Source organism: Stegodyphus dumicola, chromosome 1 (genome assembly GCF_044657685.1).
Source record: "Stegodyphus dumicola isolate Sdum_Otavi_A_Nest chromosome 1, ASM4465768v1".
NCBI lineage: Eukaryota > Metazoa > Arthropoda > Arachnida > Araneae > Eresidae > Stegodyphus > Stegodyphus dumicola.
This window is the reverse complement of record NC_140768.1, coordinates 67,362,950-67,381,085: the sequence shown is the minus strand read 5'-3', so window position 1 is coordinate 67,381,085 and position 18,136 is coordinate 67,362,950. Positions and strand designations below refer to the sequence as shown.

The 18,136-nt window shown below is 33.8% G+C and overlaps 1 protein-coding gene across 1 annotated transcript in view; it reads left to right on the top strand.

The window, feature by feature from the left end:
* Nucleotides 1–17,294, top strand: part of LOC118185277 (uncharacterized) — a 28,620-nt gene extending 11,326 nt beyond the window's left edge. The window contains exon 2 of the mRNA XM_035355118.2: nucleotides 15,983–17,294. Coding sequence (XP_035211009.1) covers nucleotides 15,983–16,572 — 590 coding nt within the window. The 3' untranslated portion in view covers nucleotides 16,573–17,294. The remainder of the gene's footprint in view (nucleotides 1–15,982) is intronic.
* The last annotated feature ends 842 nt before the right edge of the window (nucleotides 17,295–18,136 follow it).

The window sequence follows — 18,136 nt, the reverse complement described above, 5'->3', positions numbered from 1 at the left end:
TCTTGAGCCAAATGCATGATGAAGCTTTAACAGGTGGGCGTCTCAAAACTAACCTGCTTTCTGGGTCATTCCCATAGCTGCCTCCTTAAACTTAAATTCGCTTGCTGTAGCTTAACCTAATTTACATTCTGATGGAAACTGGGGAAAGAAATAGAAGATACAATAAATAAATAAAATAAAGTGATAGCTAATATAAACCTCACAGCTTCTTGGAATTTATGATAGAAATTTTATATGGTTTTTCACAGCAAAATTTTAAATTAGTAAAATAGTCACAATCCTTTGATAATTTTAGATTAAAATGTTCGAGTATGAAGGAGTGAAATAATGTTAGACTTCTCAGTATCCTTTTCAATTAAGGCATTATAGCTCCCATAAATCATCTTTATGGAATTATAGCTGCCTTAATATATGTTGATTGGTTTTCAAATTGATGATAATTAGATTCTATTATCTTTCAATGAACTTATTAGCTGCTTGTCATAAGGATTCGCTCACTAGATTTGATAGATACAGCGTTGACATAAGTCCACTATACGTTAACGATGAGTCTGAATTTCTGAAACATGCTAATCACTAATATTTCATAAGGATCTAGCTATATCACAAAAGGAAGATAGATATGGAGAATGCCACGCACCCATTGAATCCATCTGTGCCGATAATTACTTGGGAGATGAGCAGTTAGGCGTGTAGTTAAATTCATTGACTTTATCTCGCGCCTCAAGGCTTTAGAGATATATGTAAATAAGTATCCATAATGTTTTCTTTTTACATATAAATCATTTTTATTATCCAGCACATGCTTTAATAGCCTAAACTCTCATATGATATTTGAAGTAACTTTTCATAATTCAACAAATCATTAATACTATTTTTTAATCACCGTTTGAGCTGGTAGAAGTTTAGCTAATTTCAAAATTTCTGAAAAGTCTTTTGACTTCAGTAAGTTTTTACACTTCTGGCTATGATGGAAAGAGCTACTGTTACATCAGGTCTAGTCTTGACTGCTAGGTAGAGCAAAGATCCTATTGCATTTTTTGTATTCCTGAACGTTCCTAAAGCTGCCGAAGTGCTGTTTTGCTTGAAATATCCTCACTAAATAGTAAAAGTGGATGTCTTATAATCTTTCATATGATACTGTTTTACCTTTTTTGAAATGTAGTTTGACTGGGTCTGTGTAGAAAAAATGCCTGTCTAAATAGTAATGAAGATTTCCTAAACTTTTTTTCTTAGATGCTTATAATTTCATTTCAAAATTTTCAAGCACATTTTTTGTGCTTGCTACATTGACCATATTATTGAACATGCATGTTAATGAAGACAAATCTTTCTGTAATCTGTCTTGCATGCAAGCAAGGATCATTTTTGAAATTTTTTATTTAGAATAATTTCATCATTTTTTCTATTCCACTGATTTGCTTCTTATTTGTATCAACTTAAGTTCATTAGAATCTTGAAAATTTCAATTTTACCTTTAGTCTGGAGTAAGAAATAATATTTTCATAGCATACTAAATGTCATTGAAAATTTATTTGCGCTTCTTTTTATTCTTTTTATAAAGGATCATACTTTTTTTAAGAAATCAGTTGTTTTAGTCAGAAGCTGACTAGAACAACTTCAATAGTGATTCTATTTCTCAGAAATATGATAATATCTATTTGTTCTTATTGTATCTTGCATGGACTACACTCGATCGCGTAAATTATCATATTGTAAGCGCAAATATCAAATAAGAAGATATGTGTTAAGAAATTCATCATCCAAAAATAAATGATGTTTAACAACCAAGGTGGTCGCGCTTCTTTCAAAATTCCATGAGGTCTTTCACTACACCGGAATTTCCACTAAACTATGTAGCACTTTTTTTGGTCATTATTAAAAAGTAAATTGGTGCCTTCCCTAGCCAAGCATTTATCTAATATCAAATTATCGACAACGAAACAAATTTTCATCTAATATACACTATGTACCAATAAGTGTTTGAATACCTAGGATAGAAAAGAACTATAAAATTTATTCATACTAAATAGTTGGTAAAGCCTTGTATGGCTATTAGTATTTTATTCCACTTGACTTAGAGAAGACAAGTAAATTCCTTCACTGATGTTGGATGGTTGTTATATCCCCTTATTCGTTATCCAACTTATCCCAGAGGTTCTTGATAGGTTTCATGTCTGGGATATGGGCAGGCCATTCCCTTCGATTAACTCCATTGTCACTATACCAATCTATGGCGGATTTTGCAAAATAACATCTGGCGTTGTTGTTCTGAAAGTAACATGGGTCCAAACCGTAAAACTGCTAAAACGTAGGAAGCACACCGTCATCAAGCGTCAGCGTTGATATTACATGAATTTGGACTAAGGGTCCCAATCCATACCATGAAAAACAGCCCCAAGACTGTAATTCCACCTCCGTCGAACTATACTGTGAATTCTGGCATATGCATTCTGGCAGGAGACGTTCTCCAGACAGACGCCAGATCCAGATCTTGCCACGCAAGATAGATAGACCCAGACCCTGCCATGCAAGTAAAGCGTGAACCATAATTCATCGCTTTATAGTGAGAGTTTCTAGTGATCTATGGTCCACTGTCGATGTTCTTTGCAATAACCGAGCAGCGCAATTGGACTTTGAGATCAAAGAACATAAATTATAGGACGTAGCACTATTATGAAAACTCAAGCAGTGTGATTCCTGTGGATTGTATTCATCGAAACAACTCTCCTGGATGCCTGTTGAAACTCCTGGAGTATGTGAACCATCGGTTGGGTATAGTTCTTTTAAATTTCTCTGGACAGTAGCCGTCGGTCTCTATCTTCCCGTTTCGCGGGTCTGCCGATTTGGGGAACATTCCCACAATCACCGCTCATCTTCGACTTCTCAATCACAAAGGCCGCTGTCGGTTTTGGGATAATTAATTCCACTAGATATGGCTCTTAAAAACTGGCTATCTCTGTAATACCCAACTATTGCACCTTAATCAAAATCAGATAACTTCGTGGCATCCTGCATGTGACTAATGCCAGTGCTGTTTCCTACCCTATATTTAACAGCGGAGGACGTGATGTATATCAGCACCGCAGATATGAGCATTTGCATCGGTGTCAAAATACTTATTGATCGATAGTATATATATAATATAAATAAAACTGAAACTGAAATAAATTTAAAATGTAATAAAATTCACACCTTATATGTTTACTTGCTTATTTATTTAAAAAAGACTATCTTTTTTACGAGGTTTTACGATTTTCTGAATCACTTTCATAATACCAGACCCATAATTCAATTTTCATGTAAATTTATGTCAAGAGATGAAAAAGATTTATAAATCATTTACAAATGAGCAGTTTTATTACCATTTACTTAACAAAATGCAAGTTCATTAATAGAAATAAGAGAACTGTATTACTCAAAATGGCTCAAAAAGTTTAGAGGTTTTAAAAGACTTCTTCTATGTTGTTTATGAGCTTGTTTATAGGGCGCAAGTGAAGCCGTGATTGAGATGAATACAGGAGCCAGTTTTTCTAATAATTGTTGTAGAGTGGGTTTAAGAGATTACATGGTTTTATTATTTTATACAAATCTCTGTCTAAACAGTAAATCTTCTAATGGAGATTTCTTCTGAAAATACTTAGTATTTCTGATAAACAATGATATTAATAATTGTAATATGTTCTAAGATGACCTTTTCTTATCACACAGAAATCATCACACTCGTATTAAGGTAACTACTAAAATGTTTAATTCCACTATCCAACGAAAATAATGTACGCACTGAACAAATTAAAGAATTACATTTTCAATACTTGCTATAAGATTATTTTTATGATAAACAGCAGTTAAACTTTTCTGAACCATTAATTTTATTTAGCTTAATTTATCATTCAGGCTTCATTCTGTGGTTATGATATAGTTCTTGTGCAATTCATCCTGTTCTTAAGCACTTACATTATTCTCCTCTTCCTATCTTCCCAGACGTTATGTCACAAATCCATATTTAAGCAGTGTCAAAAAGATTTATTTTTTATTTCGGTTCTTGAGGATACTGCAACCATATTTATTATTTAATTGACAATTTAGCATATGTATGCATTTCGAATACCGACTTAGGGACACACGTTTTTGAAATATTTGCCATATGCCCGACTTCTAAGAAATGGAGGAATTTCTGTTAGAGGAAAAGAATCAAAAGATCTTAGTTGCTCATTTAATCAAAACTTTAAACTCTGTAAAAGCTCAAAATAGTTATGTCGTAATCTGGGAAATAGAAAAACTGTTTAAGTTAAAATTTTTAGTAAGCTGAATTCACTAGATGAATATTTTAAGAAGAAGCAATTCTTTCTGAAGTATTAGGGTCTTTATTTAATTTTGTCGCGTGAGGTCTACATTTTGTAATTTGAAATATTGTTTATTTACATTATTTCAGAAAATTCAATATAAAATCAGTTTTCTAAATGCTTTCTCAGTGCAATGTTATTCATAACTTATTTTTGTAATTAATTCGTAATTTCATTAATAAACTTGTAGATACATTAGGTTAATTGGAAGTAGGCAAGATGAATTGAGCAATCGCCTTCGCCGGGAATCGAACCACAGACCTCTGGAATACGGCCCTGCGTGCAGAACCACTACACCACGAAGGCATGCTAGAAAGGCGGGAGAAATATCTTGTAAACTTATTCACCCAACTTCTAATTCAATATTTTTCTTTAACCGATGATCTCTTTTATAAGATAAGCTCATCAAGGAAATGACAAAATTATCTGGAACATTAGGTCATAAAGAATGTTTCATGCATATTAATGTTTGTGTGTTGTGTAGTTGTGACTTATCTCACTCGTGTAACAGTAACATCAGAACAAGCCCATGAAATTCATCGTGGCAAGGAGTGCGAGATTGCGCCTGTCGTTGGCAGCAGCCTTGAGCACCATAAAGGTGACAATACGACTTCGCTCAGTTCCGTCCCCAATTCTGATGGAGAACACCTTGAGAAGACGGGTCCGAGGGTCTCTCACCCTTCTTCCCCTACCACTAACCTATCGTGAGAACTTTCGGCTCGCCGCATATTTAGAGTGTCACCCCATGCCACACGGACACTCTACATTTACAAACATCCATGCCTTCTCCGGGATTCCAATCTGGGACCTTCGATACCGCAGTAGGTTCCACTAACCACTGTACCGTCTGGCCGGCTCCTATATTAATATTGACACCTAGTTATATAAATATGATAAAAGCATAAAAAATCACATTTCTGGTTACGTAATGCATGACTTTGGAAGAGCCTATAATGAACTATATTGTACGTGTAAACTTTCACAGTTACCAACTGGATATATTATAAATTAAATTAATTTTACACACCAGTTACGTGTACCATTCAAATAATAATTTTAATTGTCGAGGAGTGTAATTACTGCTCTTAAATCTCTTAGTAATTTAAATAGTTCAGTTACTGTTTGAAAGATAAATTAAAGCTCTTATATCATGTCGAATTTTAACACCCTGGGACTGTCTGCCAGCCACATAAATCTTAAGCTTAACATAAATCTTAAATTATACAGGATTTTATAGTTGTAACAAAAGCACAATTTGCTCAACAAAATGAGTGATTGGCGTTGTAAATTTTGGTCTTAGGTTATTAAGTAGGCACAACACGCTGTGCTTTCACTCTCCAAAACCTTTCGTTAAGTACTTCCTTCTTTTTACCTGATTTGAATTCCGCTCGCGCCGGAAAATTACATTCTGGCAGGGAATAAACGAGGCTTGATAAGATATTTAGTTAATATAAAATAATAGGTTATAACATTAAAATGAACCTTAAAACATCCGTTCCTTCTCTGAGGGCTGCTATCATTTATGATGTGTTATTAACTTTTCCGCGGTTCTTTTTTAAAAAAAATTTAAAATGTATTTCTCCCTTATTGCAATATCTAAAGGTTATTCACATGTAATCTACAGCCATTATCGATATAGCAGTTTCCTGTTCACGCAGTTTCTATTATAATTACTTCGAGGCGTGGTGAGATGTGAAAAACCAAATTAGAAGATCTAAAAGCTGAATGCGATGCAAACTGAAGCAGCTTTGAAAATTATAGATTATAGTCTAGCGTATTAACAATTTAATTCTAGTTTAACGTAGCCGATACAGAAATTAAATTTCAGGTCTCGAATGCATTTAAACAAGTTAGTGAAGATATGTCTCGGTACATGCGGAGATTTCTTATCTTCAGTACTGAAAAAAAGCACAAATTATGCCATGAATGAAATTTTCAAATATATTTGAAAGAAGTTTTCTCAATTGTACCTCCTCAGTGCAAATTTGGGTAGCTCAATGGACGAACATAAAGTAGTGGCTGTAGCATATGTTTTGATATTAGTATGAAAGAATGGACTTTAAACAAAATCTTTCCAACTTTAAAGGAAAACGTTGGTGGAATCTAACACGCATTATAAAGGGTGTTGAATAAGGTGCAATTAATATTAGTTAAAATGCGTACTTACCAATAGAACCATCACTAGATTTGACTACCATTTAACAAAAGCATTAAGACATTACTTTATTAAATCTATATTGGTGAGAAGAAAAATGTCCAAGTGTCAGAATACGCGTAGCATTAGTGCGTCTTCCATAAAACGTATCAATGAAGAAAAATACCCAGAAAAAATTAAATGAAAATAATTTGTTGATACTTTACCAATCAATAATTGAATAGCGAAACTGTTCCTGTGAAAATGTGATTAAAACATACAGGAAAAAACATTATTGAGAGATGGAATCACAAACTCAAAAGATGCATACAAAGACTTTATTCAGGAAGTTCATTTTCAGAATATACTGAGTACCAGATGGATTGTGAAAATTTGAATTATTCTGGAGAAGCGCAGAATGATTGGATTTCGGTGGTTAAGAAAATCAAATGTATCTTAGTTTCTTTAAAAGCAATAAACTATATAAAAATATGCTTATAAATTCTATTATGTATTTATCTCATACTGAAATATAACTAAGAATATGCAGTTAAAAACTGAATATTACAGTTCATGATTTTTGGTTTGATTTGAAGGAATTAATCACCTGATTTTAAAAAGGAATATATAAATAAATAAATAATTTTTTTATTCCATGATGGAAAGAAAAATCCATTGATAATTTAGACTCGCTAGCATTTTGCTGCCGGTTTTAACCTGGATAAAGGGTGAAAATGCTTGCAACACAAATTTACTCCCCGCAAATACACGTGTACACATGCGTAATATAAATATGTTGTTAAAATCTACATTTATACTTTTGAGGAGCGTAAAACTTTGCTTAATTAATCATAAAAGGCGCCATTCCATACGTATTGGAAGATAATTAAGCATAGTGGTTTTGTGCAGGAGTGCCACCAAGTTATACACACTACAATTTCTCACCCATAGTGACTATTTCTTTGTGCGGACATGTTGGATGCGAAAATGCCACTAAACCATTTCTAATATCAAAATTAGAGAAAACAAATTTTCTGCTTTGGCTACTATTTACAACAACTTTGTTTTCACTGACTGTCTGATTTCAACTCATTTCAGAATTGCACCTTCCCTTTATGACTGATAATATCCTAAAAATACCTTGAAATATCCCTGGATTTCAATTAATTTCCAGATTCTCTCATCTTTAATGCAATTTTCTAAATTGATTAGATTATTATAATTCCATAGGTATTTAAATTCGCAAAATGAATCGACAAGACTTGAGCTGCAATTGGTAGGCGGCCCCGTGTCTCGAAACCAAGGGGCAGCAGAGTGCGGCGGCACCGCCTAATGAAATGAAAGGCATTGATTTTGTTAAGTGAGCCGGTGGTAAATAAATTTCATCCCACGTCCTTTTGGCCCCCGACGCTCAGCAATCAGCGTCAGACAAACCGGGGGAAGAAATTAAGTTGCCCTTCCGCCGGCGGAATTGACATCTCCGCCGAGGATTGCCGAAACGGGGCGGGGGCTGCCGACTAACCACTTAGGAGCGGCGCGTTGGTTATTTACTCTGCTTTGGGGTCAAATATAGAGGTACCAGAGGCCAACAACTTGATGTTGACGATGTCTGAACTTGATGCTGAGACCATTGTCGATGGTACGAAAAATGTTCACTCTTAGTTTGTCAATGAAATTTTAATATCCGGAATTTAAAATAAAACTGAATAAAATTAATGCATCTAGAAATAATTTATTTATTATTTGTATAACCGTGAAATTTTAATAACCCTTTAAAATGATAAGCCTTTCTAAGAAGTTACAATTTTCATTCAAATTACTTACTTTTCCGATTCCAACTGGTTTAGAATTTGAACTTTACACGACACAAAATTTACTGACATATTTTATCAATACATCATCACTGAGGATTTACATGTTAGAATACGTATTTTAGATACAATACTATTCCATGAAAAGGCTTACAGTGCTACTACTGTGTACTATTTACAGGATGCCCAGAATTAAAGAAATCTACTTCAAAGCTGCCTATAAGCGAAACTGTTCATCAGAAAATTGTTAAACTTTGTGAAGGACTGCCATACCCTGGGGAAAAAAGTTACAAATAGAGTCAACGAAGCAGGAATAACCTACAGTAAAAATGTAAATCTTTATCGACGTCACGGAGCAACCGTTACAAAGTCTAGAAATATTCGCGGAAAAGTTGTATTCAATGTGCTTGGTGCTTGTTTTCAATGTGTTTGTTTACGAGAATCGTGCTTTATTAGTAAAATTGTTTTACCAAAACAGTAATTCCGCAGTAGCTGCTCTACGAAAATTTCGGACTTCGAAATAGATTCGAAGAGGTCCAATGAAGGATAAATATCTTCAGAAAATGATAACCGAATTTGAAAAAACAGGATCCTTTTCTATTCGTCCTAGAAAAGGAAGAAAATCGGTTTCTGCAGAAGCAGTAAAGAAAATTGCGCTTCTGGTACTAGCGGATACAGCTTCAAACTTTCAGTCTAGCAACAGTGTCCGTCGTGTAGCAGAGACGTTGAAAAGGCACTTTGAGCTGTCCACAAGACTTTGCGATATATCATCAGATATTATACTTACAAACTTTCACTGGTGCAGCGGTTACTTTTATGATTTTGACGCTGAATTCCGATTCTCACTTCAACATCTTTCTCGCTTTGAGTTCGATTCAGAACGGCCTTGGAATATCTTTTGGACAGATAAAGTGCATTTTCATTTGGAAAGTGCAGTGAATACTCACAACTGCTGAATTTGGGAACCAGAAATTGGGAGGGACCATACTTCTTCGAGGAGTTATGTTCTACAGGTCCAGTGACATGCTGTATCACCGGGCAGCAATATTCATCGCGTTAGAGAACGAAATTGCTCCGGATCTGCAAACCCGTCAGTGCCTTTCACACACGACAATCCAAAACCTATACCTGACCGTAAAGCTAACGTTTCACGCCACTTGCTCGACGTCTCCCAGTATACAGTTCGGACAACTGTGGAAAATGCCATCTGCGATTTTCCACGGTAACTGAAAATGGTCATCGTGCGAAACACGTTTTGTTGTAATAAAAGTTGTAAACTTGTAAAACTATTGGAAACGTTTGGCTAAATGTGTAATTTATTAAAACAATGCCCTCTGATGGTGATAGTTATAATTAATTGTCTTTTCGCCGAAAGATATTCCTATCTCTTTATGTACGCTACAAAATTTCACAATTTTTTTATGACTAAACCGACTGTAGGCAGCTTTGAAATGTGGTTCTTTAACTCTTGGCACCCTGTATATTCATCTTTTTGCCTTCCACCACGCTTACATCATGTCATTCGATTAAACTGAAGTTAGCTTTATTTTACTCCTTTGTTTTCCCAACATTTCAGATTTTCACCTCCAGTTCGGCTCTTAATTAAGAACTTTACTACTTAAAAGCAGTTGCTATTGACAGAAATTTTCCACCTAGTATTTTTGACCAGGCGTTTAAAACATTCTAAAATCAACACATAAAAAAGCAGTCTCTTGTTTTAGGATATTGTACATATTCTCTGTTGTCCTTCCTTTCTTTTCCTCTATTAGCTATAAAATTTCATGCATTTTACAAAAATTCAACTCGGGTCGTGTTTTTTTTTCCATGTATAAGATTCCTTGTTAGTGCGATTTAATTTGCGTCGTCAAACTTAGAAAGCTTTATAATTTCGCGCTAAGGAACATAAAGCATATGTTAGAAAAAAAAAAAGAAAACACTTAAAATATCTGTTGCCCAACACTGTTGGAGTACAGCCAGAATTATTCAAAACAAATCGTCCATTATGAATTGGATTTTCTAGAAGTGTTTTAAATTCATAAAAATGTTTCAGTTTTAGTTAGAACTGGGATTTAGGATCCTAACTCCAACTCGTCTTAACATTAGGATATTATTTCATAGTTGTTAAAATTTTTTATCAATAGATATCGCGTGTAGCTTTACTTCTTTCCTGTCGTTGTTATCGTTTGACCACATGCTTCTCTTTCTTCAAGTACACTGTTGTCGTTGAAGGAAACAGTCCTATATTTAAACGTTCGGAACTAGTCCTGAAAATTTGTGAATATTGCACTGATTTTTGTTGCCTTAGAAACTGCAATAATCATAATTCTCCTGTTATTTTAATTTATACATGCATTTGTTTTATTTAAATCACTCCATTATCAATCCTGAGAGTTGTTTCAGAGGCTGAGTTTATTAATGTGCTTCTGAAAGATTTTCGAAACCTCAGTTAGCTGACAAAAAATAAGCAGTATCAGTTTGAGTTTGACGTACATTTCTACTGTAAATTTAACGAAGAATTCTATCCGTGGAGAGAAAGCGTTATCCCTTTGGCGTTAATGCAATGATAACAGACTTTATCATCAGTACTTTCGAATATTGAAGATTCCGTAGAGATACGAAAATCGTAATTCTTCATATTCAGTCAAAATGGGTACTCTCTGAGATCGTGCGAATAGCATTAATATTAAGTCTATAATATCGGCTAAGTAGACAAATTATTCATACCTAAACAATACGAATTAGAGGTATATTTCCAACATACTGACGGTCCGTAGAGTCTACTTTATGAGTTTGCAGTGAATGAATTCATTAAATTATGTTTCTATTTATGCTAACTCAACTGTAAATAAGCTTCCATTTATCCTGACTCAACCTCAACTTGTGAATATACAGATAATGTTAGAATAGGGCAATTATTTGAGAGCGCAGAGGTCAGAAACACTATGAGTATCATTCATAGACTATTACCTCAATAAAATAGAAATATTACTACATCGTTAAATCTGTAAAAAAATCTGTTTTAGAAAACTTCAATTTTTAATCATTAGTGAAGTTCCCTGTGTAACAAGACAAACACTCTACAAAGTACATAAATGCTTCTTCCGGACGAAAGCCAAAGGGAAATACAGAAATACGTGTGGAGATCGAAAATGGCCGAGGATATAACAGATGAAGCAAGTTAAACGCTGGGATATTAAAACCCTCTTCGAACATATACGTTTTAAAATTTATGAATAAGAATTACAAGTCATATTTTAGTTTCCTCATAAATTAGATCTGTAAAAGAATCTCAAATGACTAAAGAATTAATATTACTTACATAACAGGCTTAGAACAAAAAACAATATGAAGAATTTAAGTAATTTTACAGCTAAATGAAGGGAAACCGTAAGGAAATACTTGTTCTAAATCTTTTCAATGGGAGATTGTCATACATAATATAAGTCAATCATTTTTAAGCTTTATTAGCAGCAAGGCAGTAGAATACTGTAATATTAGGAACAGCTTTGTTACATTATTCGGTGTATCGGAAGGGCAAACATTTTCATATTTCCTCTTCTCTTTCTGTCGTTCTGAAAAATGGACTGATATGCGTAATCAGCACAATGTCCAACGGAATAGATTAATGGGAAAAGGTAAAAAAGGAATAAACATCTTGTAAGCTGTAGTATCGAAACGCAATTTATTACCCTTAATAAAAATATCAAAGAAAGAAAAAAAGTTAAAAATTCAATTTCATGAGAGCTAAGTGGCGAGTTTCGTAAAATTCACTGATAAGATGTCTCTTAAGTTGCGTTTTTGCTATTAGAAAGTGCGAACACTTCACAAAAACAGTGAACATAGAACAGGTGAAAATTGTTTCTATCAAGTTGGTTTATGAATAATATATGCGAATATTAGTAGAACAGACCGAAGATGGTTTTCCCATGCTCAGAATTTCTTAATCTGTAATTCGCGGTACACAGGTGGCCCTCTGTGCTTTCTTGTGATCCTGCTAGGTATACAGAAAACACAAAACATAAAATTCAGATTAACTGTGTATATCATTCTCTAGCTGAAAATCGTTGGAGGTCCGTTAATTACAGATGGCAAATGTTTATCATTTTTCTCCCAAAACTGCCATTTTATGAATACCTAAAGACTTGCTATTGTAGTCTTACCAATAAAAGAAGGACTAAAGACTTCTAACTATGGTCCATATCATCACCATACATCCAAATTTAAAACAGCTATATAAGAAATAGGAGGCTCATCCATCTTATTAATTTGAGCGTCAACATTTATTAAATTTTTAGTTGATAAAGATTGTACACACTCTGACAGACTTTAATTAGTAAAAGCAAGCATAAGTATTTTTCGATTTAAGTAGTTATTCTATACAATTGTAAAAATTAAAAAAAAAAAATAATACAAAATCTGAAAGCTTTCAGATTTTACATTACTCCCAAAGGGGCGTTTTTTTAACGTTTTGTGTGCTACTTTTATTTATTAAATATCACGATTTTCGCACTGAAACCATAAAATTCAGTTCAGGAATATCACAAAGCAATTTCAAAATGAGCATATCTTTAGAATTTCCGATACACAGTCTACAGTGTTTTCGTTAAGTTTGTTAACATTCGTTAAAGTTTTACAAAATATGAAATAGATAATAAAACAAATTCCAAATTCGGGCTTTACGGAGAAAAACACGAGAAAGTAAAACAATGCTAAGGCAGAAGACAGAACAGAAACAAAGTAAAACATAAATTTAGCGAAGTAACAAATTTGTAGTTGGAGTAGATTTTGGACAAGACTTTGTCGATTTCGAGGTCAAGCAGTACAGGTCCATCTTCATCGGGAGTAAAGAAATCGGAAACGAAGGGAAAGACAAGGCTGTATTTATAGCCAAAAGGAATAAAGCGAACGAGAAAGTAGCGCTATCGGTTGACAGAAATGACAACGAAAATTGAAAAATTAAGTTAATAGAATTTTAAAAGTTTGAGGAAGAACTGGATCAGTCTGGATTAAAATCATTAACTAAGAAAGATAAATCTTTGTGAATATGAAAAACTTGAACCAATTCCTATTAACCAAAGGAAGAATCTAAGGAAGAAGAAGATAACTTTCGCAGACACTAAATTATGATTAAACTTCTAACTGTGATTAGCTATCGGAGACTTAAAGATCTCGACAGTGACTTTTTTTGGCATAAGCCGAAAACTATTTAGTCAGTTGGTATTCCAGTCACAAAAGGCAGTCGATGCGAAAGTTAATATCTTAAAAAGAGGTAGATAAAGGTTATTTTGATTACTGATAAAATATAATATATATTAAAAGAAAATGGAAAAACTTTGTGGTACTTCAAATTAAAGATCAATGAATCGATACACATCATTAGGCATGAACAATAATCAGCACAGAAGATAATTTGAAGCTAAAGATGAAAGTTTGGGAAATATATTTTCCAGGGCTCTAAAAGTTAAACTAAAATGTAACAATTAGATTAACTACCTAAAATCAAAAATCTGAGAATTCATGAAGTTCAAAATAAACAAGCCTCAGATAAGAGAACGAAGAATGTTATACCACTCTGTTGGCATGTCTGTAAGCAAGCCGGTTGCCAGAATCAAAGATATGAATACCAAAGATGACATGGATATTTATAATGTCTTTCAGCACTGGGGTACTTAAAATAGTTTCGAGCCGAAATCCTCTCGAGAGCTTGTAATGCGCGATGTGAAGATAGATAGAACATTTCTGAATCGTCTCTGATGAGATCCAGTGTTGTCCTTCAAAACTAGGGGGGGGGGGAACTGGACAAAAATCGAATTATGCCTCGGCGTCAGGTCACAGCCTCGGCGAAACGATAGGCGCTTACTGTCTGTCAACTAATATGAATTCAAATAACGGAAACAAGAAGCAATAACAAAAAAAGAATGTTGGGGCTGTAGGAGAGATTACCATTTAGTGACATGACTTAAGCATATATGAAAATAACACACAGTATCATTATACAGGGTAATGTTTAAGTTATTTTAACCTGAAAAACTATTAATTTCCATGATTTTCTTTCCAACTTCAGCTGTGAGACAGTACTTGCATTTATTTAAACAATAAATGAAATTATACTAATTGGTAATCTTTGAGAAAACATGTATAGATGGGACGATTTTTATTTAACTACTATGATAATCAATAATAACTTATTTACATAATACAAAAATTATATTTAATGTTGTTACTATATTAATAACGTTTTCTAAAGGACGTAATGGGCCACTAATGGATAAATTCGCAATACGTAGAACACTAATAATTTGAATTGAACTCATACCTAGAAGAAGGAGCTATAGCGTAGCCAGTTTCGTTGCTTTCCCCGTATGAAAGTAGTAACAAGCAATTTCCCTCAGAAATATCCTTCACGAAGATGTCCCTTCCCTTAGAGAGATAACTCTTTAGCAGAAAGTCATATCAAATAAATAAACAATGAAAGACATTGCCAGTACGTGGAGATAAAACAAGAGGTCATCTGGAGATAAAAGCAAAAGATTCAGCTCCCTTGAAAGTTACGTCTTTACAGCTCATTCTTGTTTCTGAAACAAATTCAGTAAAACTATAAAATATGAAATTCATGGGGAAAACAAGCATAAAAACAGTACATGTAGTCGATCTGCATTTATTTTCTGGAAGAAAATAAAAAATGAAATATTAACAACTTTTCTAATATGTGTCTAACATATTACCAAAATTATAAAATACTCCTTAAGTCAGACCTTGAACTTAATTGTGAAAACATTTTAAACAAAAATTCGCTTATCCAAGATGAGTAGTTTGCCTGCTAAATTGAATACAGTAAAATACGCGACGGATTTTGTCAAAGGGAAAGGATGTCTTTGTGTGGGATTTCGAAAGAGACCATAAGCTGTAACACTAAAATATTCAAAACCTTGAATACTCAAACAAATAGTTTTCATTCTGGTGAGGATTACGAAAAAGAGAAATTATAATAATGGTTTAAATCATAATAATTGCTAATTAGCATAAAAAGTTACAAATTTATCTCAGATTTTAACGTGTGAAGAAATTCGCTTGGTTTTGCAATGCGAAAACGAATTCTTACACAGGACACTATTAGTAAGGGCTTTCTCTATGCAGGAACTTTGCTATGTGAGGCACCACAGAAATATAAACATTTTAAATTTCATGTTAAACGATATTTTTATTTTTTAATACTCACACATTTAAATCATAATACTATAAATTTGGTACGTGCATTTTTTCAAATGACACTTTTTCAATAATGAAAAATGTGATACAAATGAAAAAAGTGATACTTTATAAATTACAAGTGTTATTTCATTTATGTCACTCAGATGAAATTACAAGTGAAAATTCTCAATACATCTTTTTATGAAATTCCATTAAAAATAACACTGCTGCCGTAAATTAATTCTTTATGAAAAGAGGTTTGACTTAATATAATATATAAAGCTATATTACATGCTTTTAAATATAAAATTAAAGAACCAAACAGAGCTCAAACCTGAAAATCAAATTATTCACTATTTAAAAAATATATTTAAAATATTTATTTGTAGTCGAATGTATTGCTGATTCTCGTGTAATATATTAATGTAAATGTGCGTATTTAATAGCAGTTTTTATGAGCATGTTATGAGTTTTATTAACTGCAAATCTTATTTCAACAGGCACCTCTCATCGTGATTCAAAGTCCAATCACGAAGATTATAATGACAATAACAACGGACCTTCCTCACTTCTGAACAGCAGTAGCAACGGCAGCTCTAACAAGAAACAATGTCGTCACGCTAAATCCGTCCGCTTGAGCATCAACGCCAGAGAAAGACGCAGGATGCACGACCTGAATGACGCCCTGGACGAGCTCCGCTCTGTCATCCCCTACGCCCACTCTCCTTCGGTCCGCAAGTTAAGCAAGATCGCCACCCTCCTTCTTGCCAAGAACTACATACTCATGCAGGCCAACGCCCTGGAGGAGATGCGACGAATCATCTCCTTCATGAACCAGGCGGGAGTGCCCCTGCCCCCCGCCGCAGCCGCTGCTGCCGCCGCCGCTGCATCGCTCCCGGCACTCTCTGCGCCCTCAGACGGGGCTTATCCTCAGCCGTCACCAGGAGGAGGGGTGCCGCCCCCGCCCCCGCCACCAACGGCAGCAGTAACCTACGGACTAAGCCCCAGAGGTGCTGGAGACAAAGATCCTGGAGCCCCAGTACTTTTTCCTGGAGCTGCATGTAATCAGTGTGATAGGGACAAACCTTGATATGCGAGAACTTTAAACTGTAAAAAAAGACTTGAAATGCGTGTTAGAAAAGAATCACCTCTGTGAAAAGACTCGTAATGCGCTGAATGTTTCACTTTCAATGGTGGCTTGTAAAATTACGATTGAAATTTATTAAGGAACTGATAAATAAAATGTTAGCAGTCATATAAATCATTCAACTGGTTATTATTATTTAATGACATGGAATTAGAACGGACTCGCATTGATTAGATAAAGACTTAATGCAATCATTAAAATGAGTTACATTGTTGAGAATGCCGAAAAGCAATATTTATTTCTGTCTCCAATCAGAGAAAGACCAAGTGAGATTTCCAAATCCTCTGTTGATCGTATGAGGTGTTGTGTTAAACAGGGAGCAATGTAAGAAATTAAAGCTAACAAAACAAATGTAATCGGTAACAGTAAATTCCATGACATGAGCACAGAATTTATAAGAAATATATCCATGGAAAACATTCTGTAAATATGTTATTTATTGATTTAAATAATCTCTAGAAAAAAATGATTTTATTTTTATAAAAGGCAAAGAAAATATAAATTTGAAAGTATTCAAAACACTATAAGAACATTTGCTTGATTAAAATAACTTTTTAATTCAGTAAAATATATTTCTCATTCCTATCTTAAGTATTAGTTGTTGAAAGAAATATGTTTTAAGTTTTCGCTTTTGGTTTTTTGAGTTTGGTAAAATATCGTTTTTTTTTTTTTTTTTTTTTTTTTTTTGAATTAGTTCAGTATAGAGAATAAGATTAGGAGAACAATGGTCAATCTTTCTTGCTATTTCTTGCTTAACGATGATATTTTTACATTTTCACACATGTCATCTTCAAAAGAACAAGAGTTTGGAATATGATTTCTACTGAATGGTTGACTGGAGCTCATAAAGCAGACATTCCATTGAATTCAGATGAAGTTGTTACCTGATTAAGAAAAGGTATTACTGTATCGAAAATGATGCAAACATTAAATGTAAGTTTTTGCCAATAAAAAGGTACATTTACTGATCAATTTAAATTTTTCTTCCCTAAACATGATGCATAACGCCTAGATATTAGCTATTTATTTAAAAATTGTTGGAGTCTTTGTAATGGTTAATTTCGTTTAAAAAATGAACAAAAAAGATAATTTGGTTGAGATTGCTTTGTGTATCCATATTATTGAGCAAGCCCTCCAAATGAGCGGGCTGTAAGTTCTATGTGCACCTGAAAAGAAAATGCATAAAAACATTTCAATATGAATGAAATCAGTTCATTCTTCCCAAGCAATAGCCAATTCATAAATACTTCATTTGTTGCCATACCAGGAAACAAAAAAGTTTGACACTTCAAGTTAAATATGTATTGTGTATCCTCAGTAGGTAATTATTTCACAAGACACTCTATTAAACTACATGCTACTTTATTATCTACAAAACACATTATCACTCGCAGATTACACGTATATCTACAACTACTCGCATTCCAGTCTTAGTTCTGGTTTACTACTACTTCGCGCGCTTGCGATACTTGGCGCTGCACCAGCTTTAAGTCCGATTATGATTAAG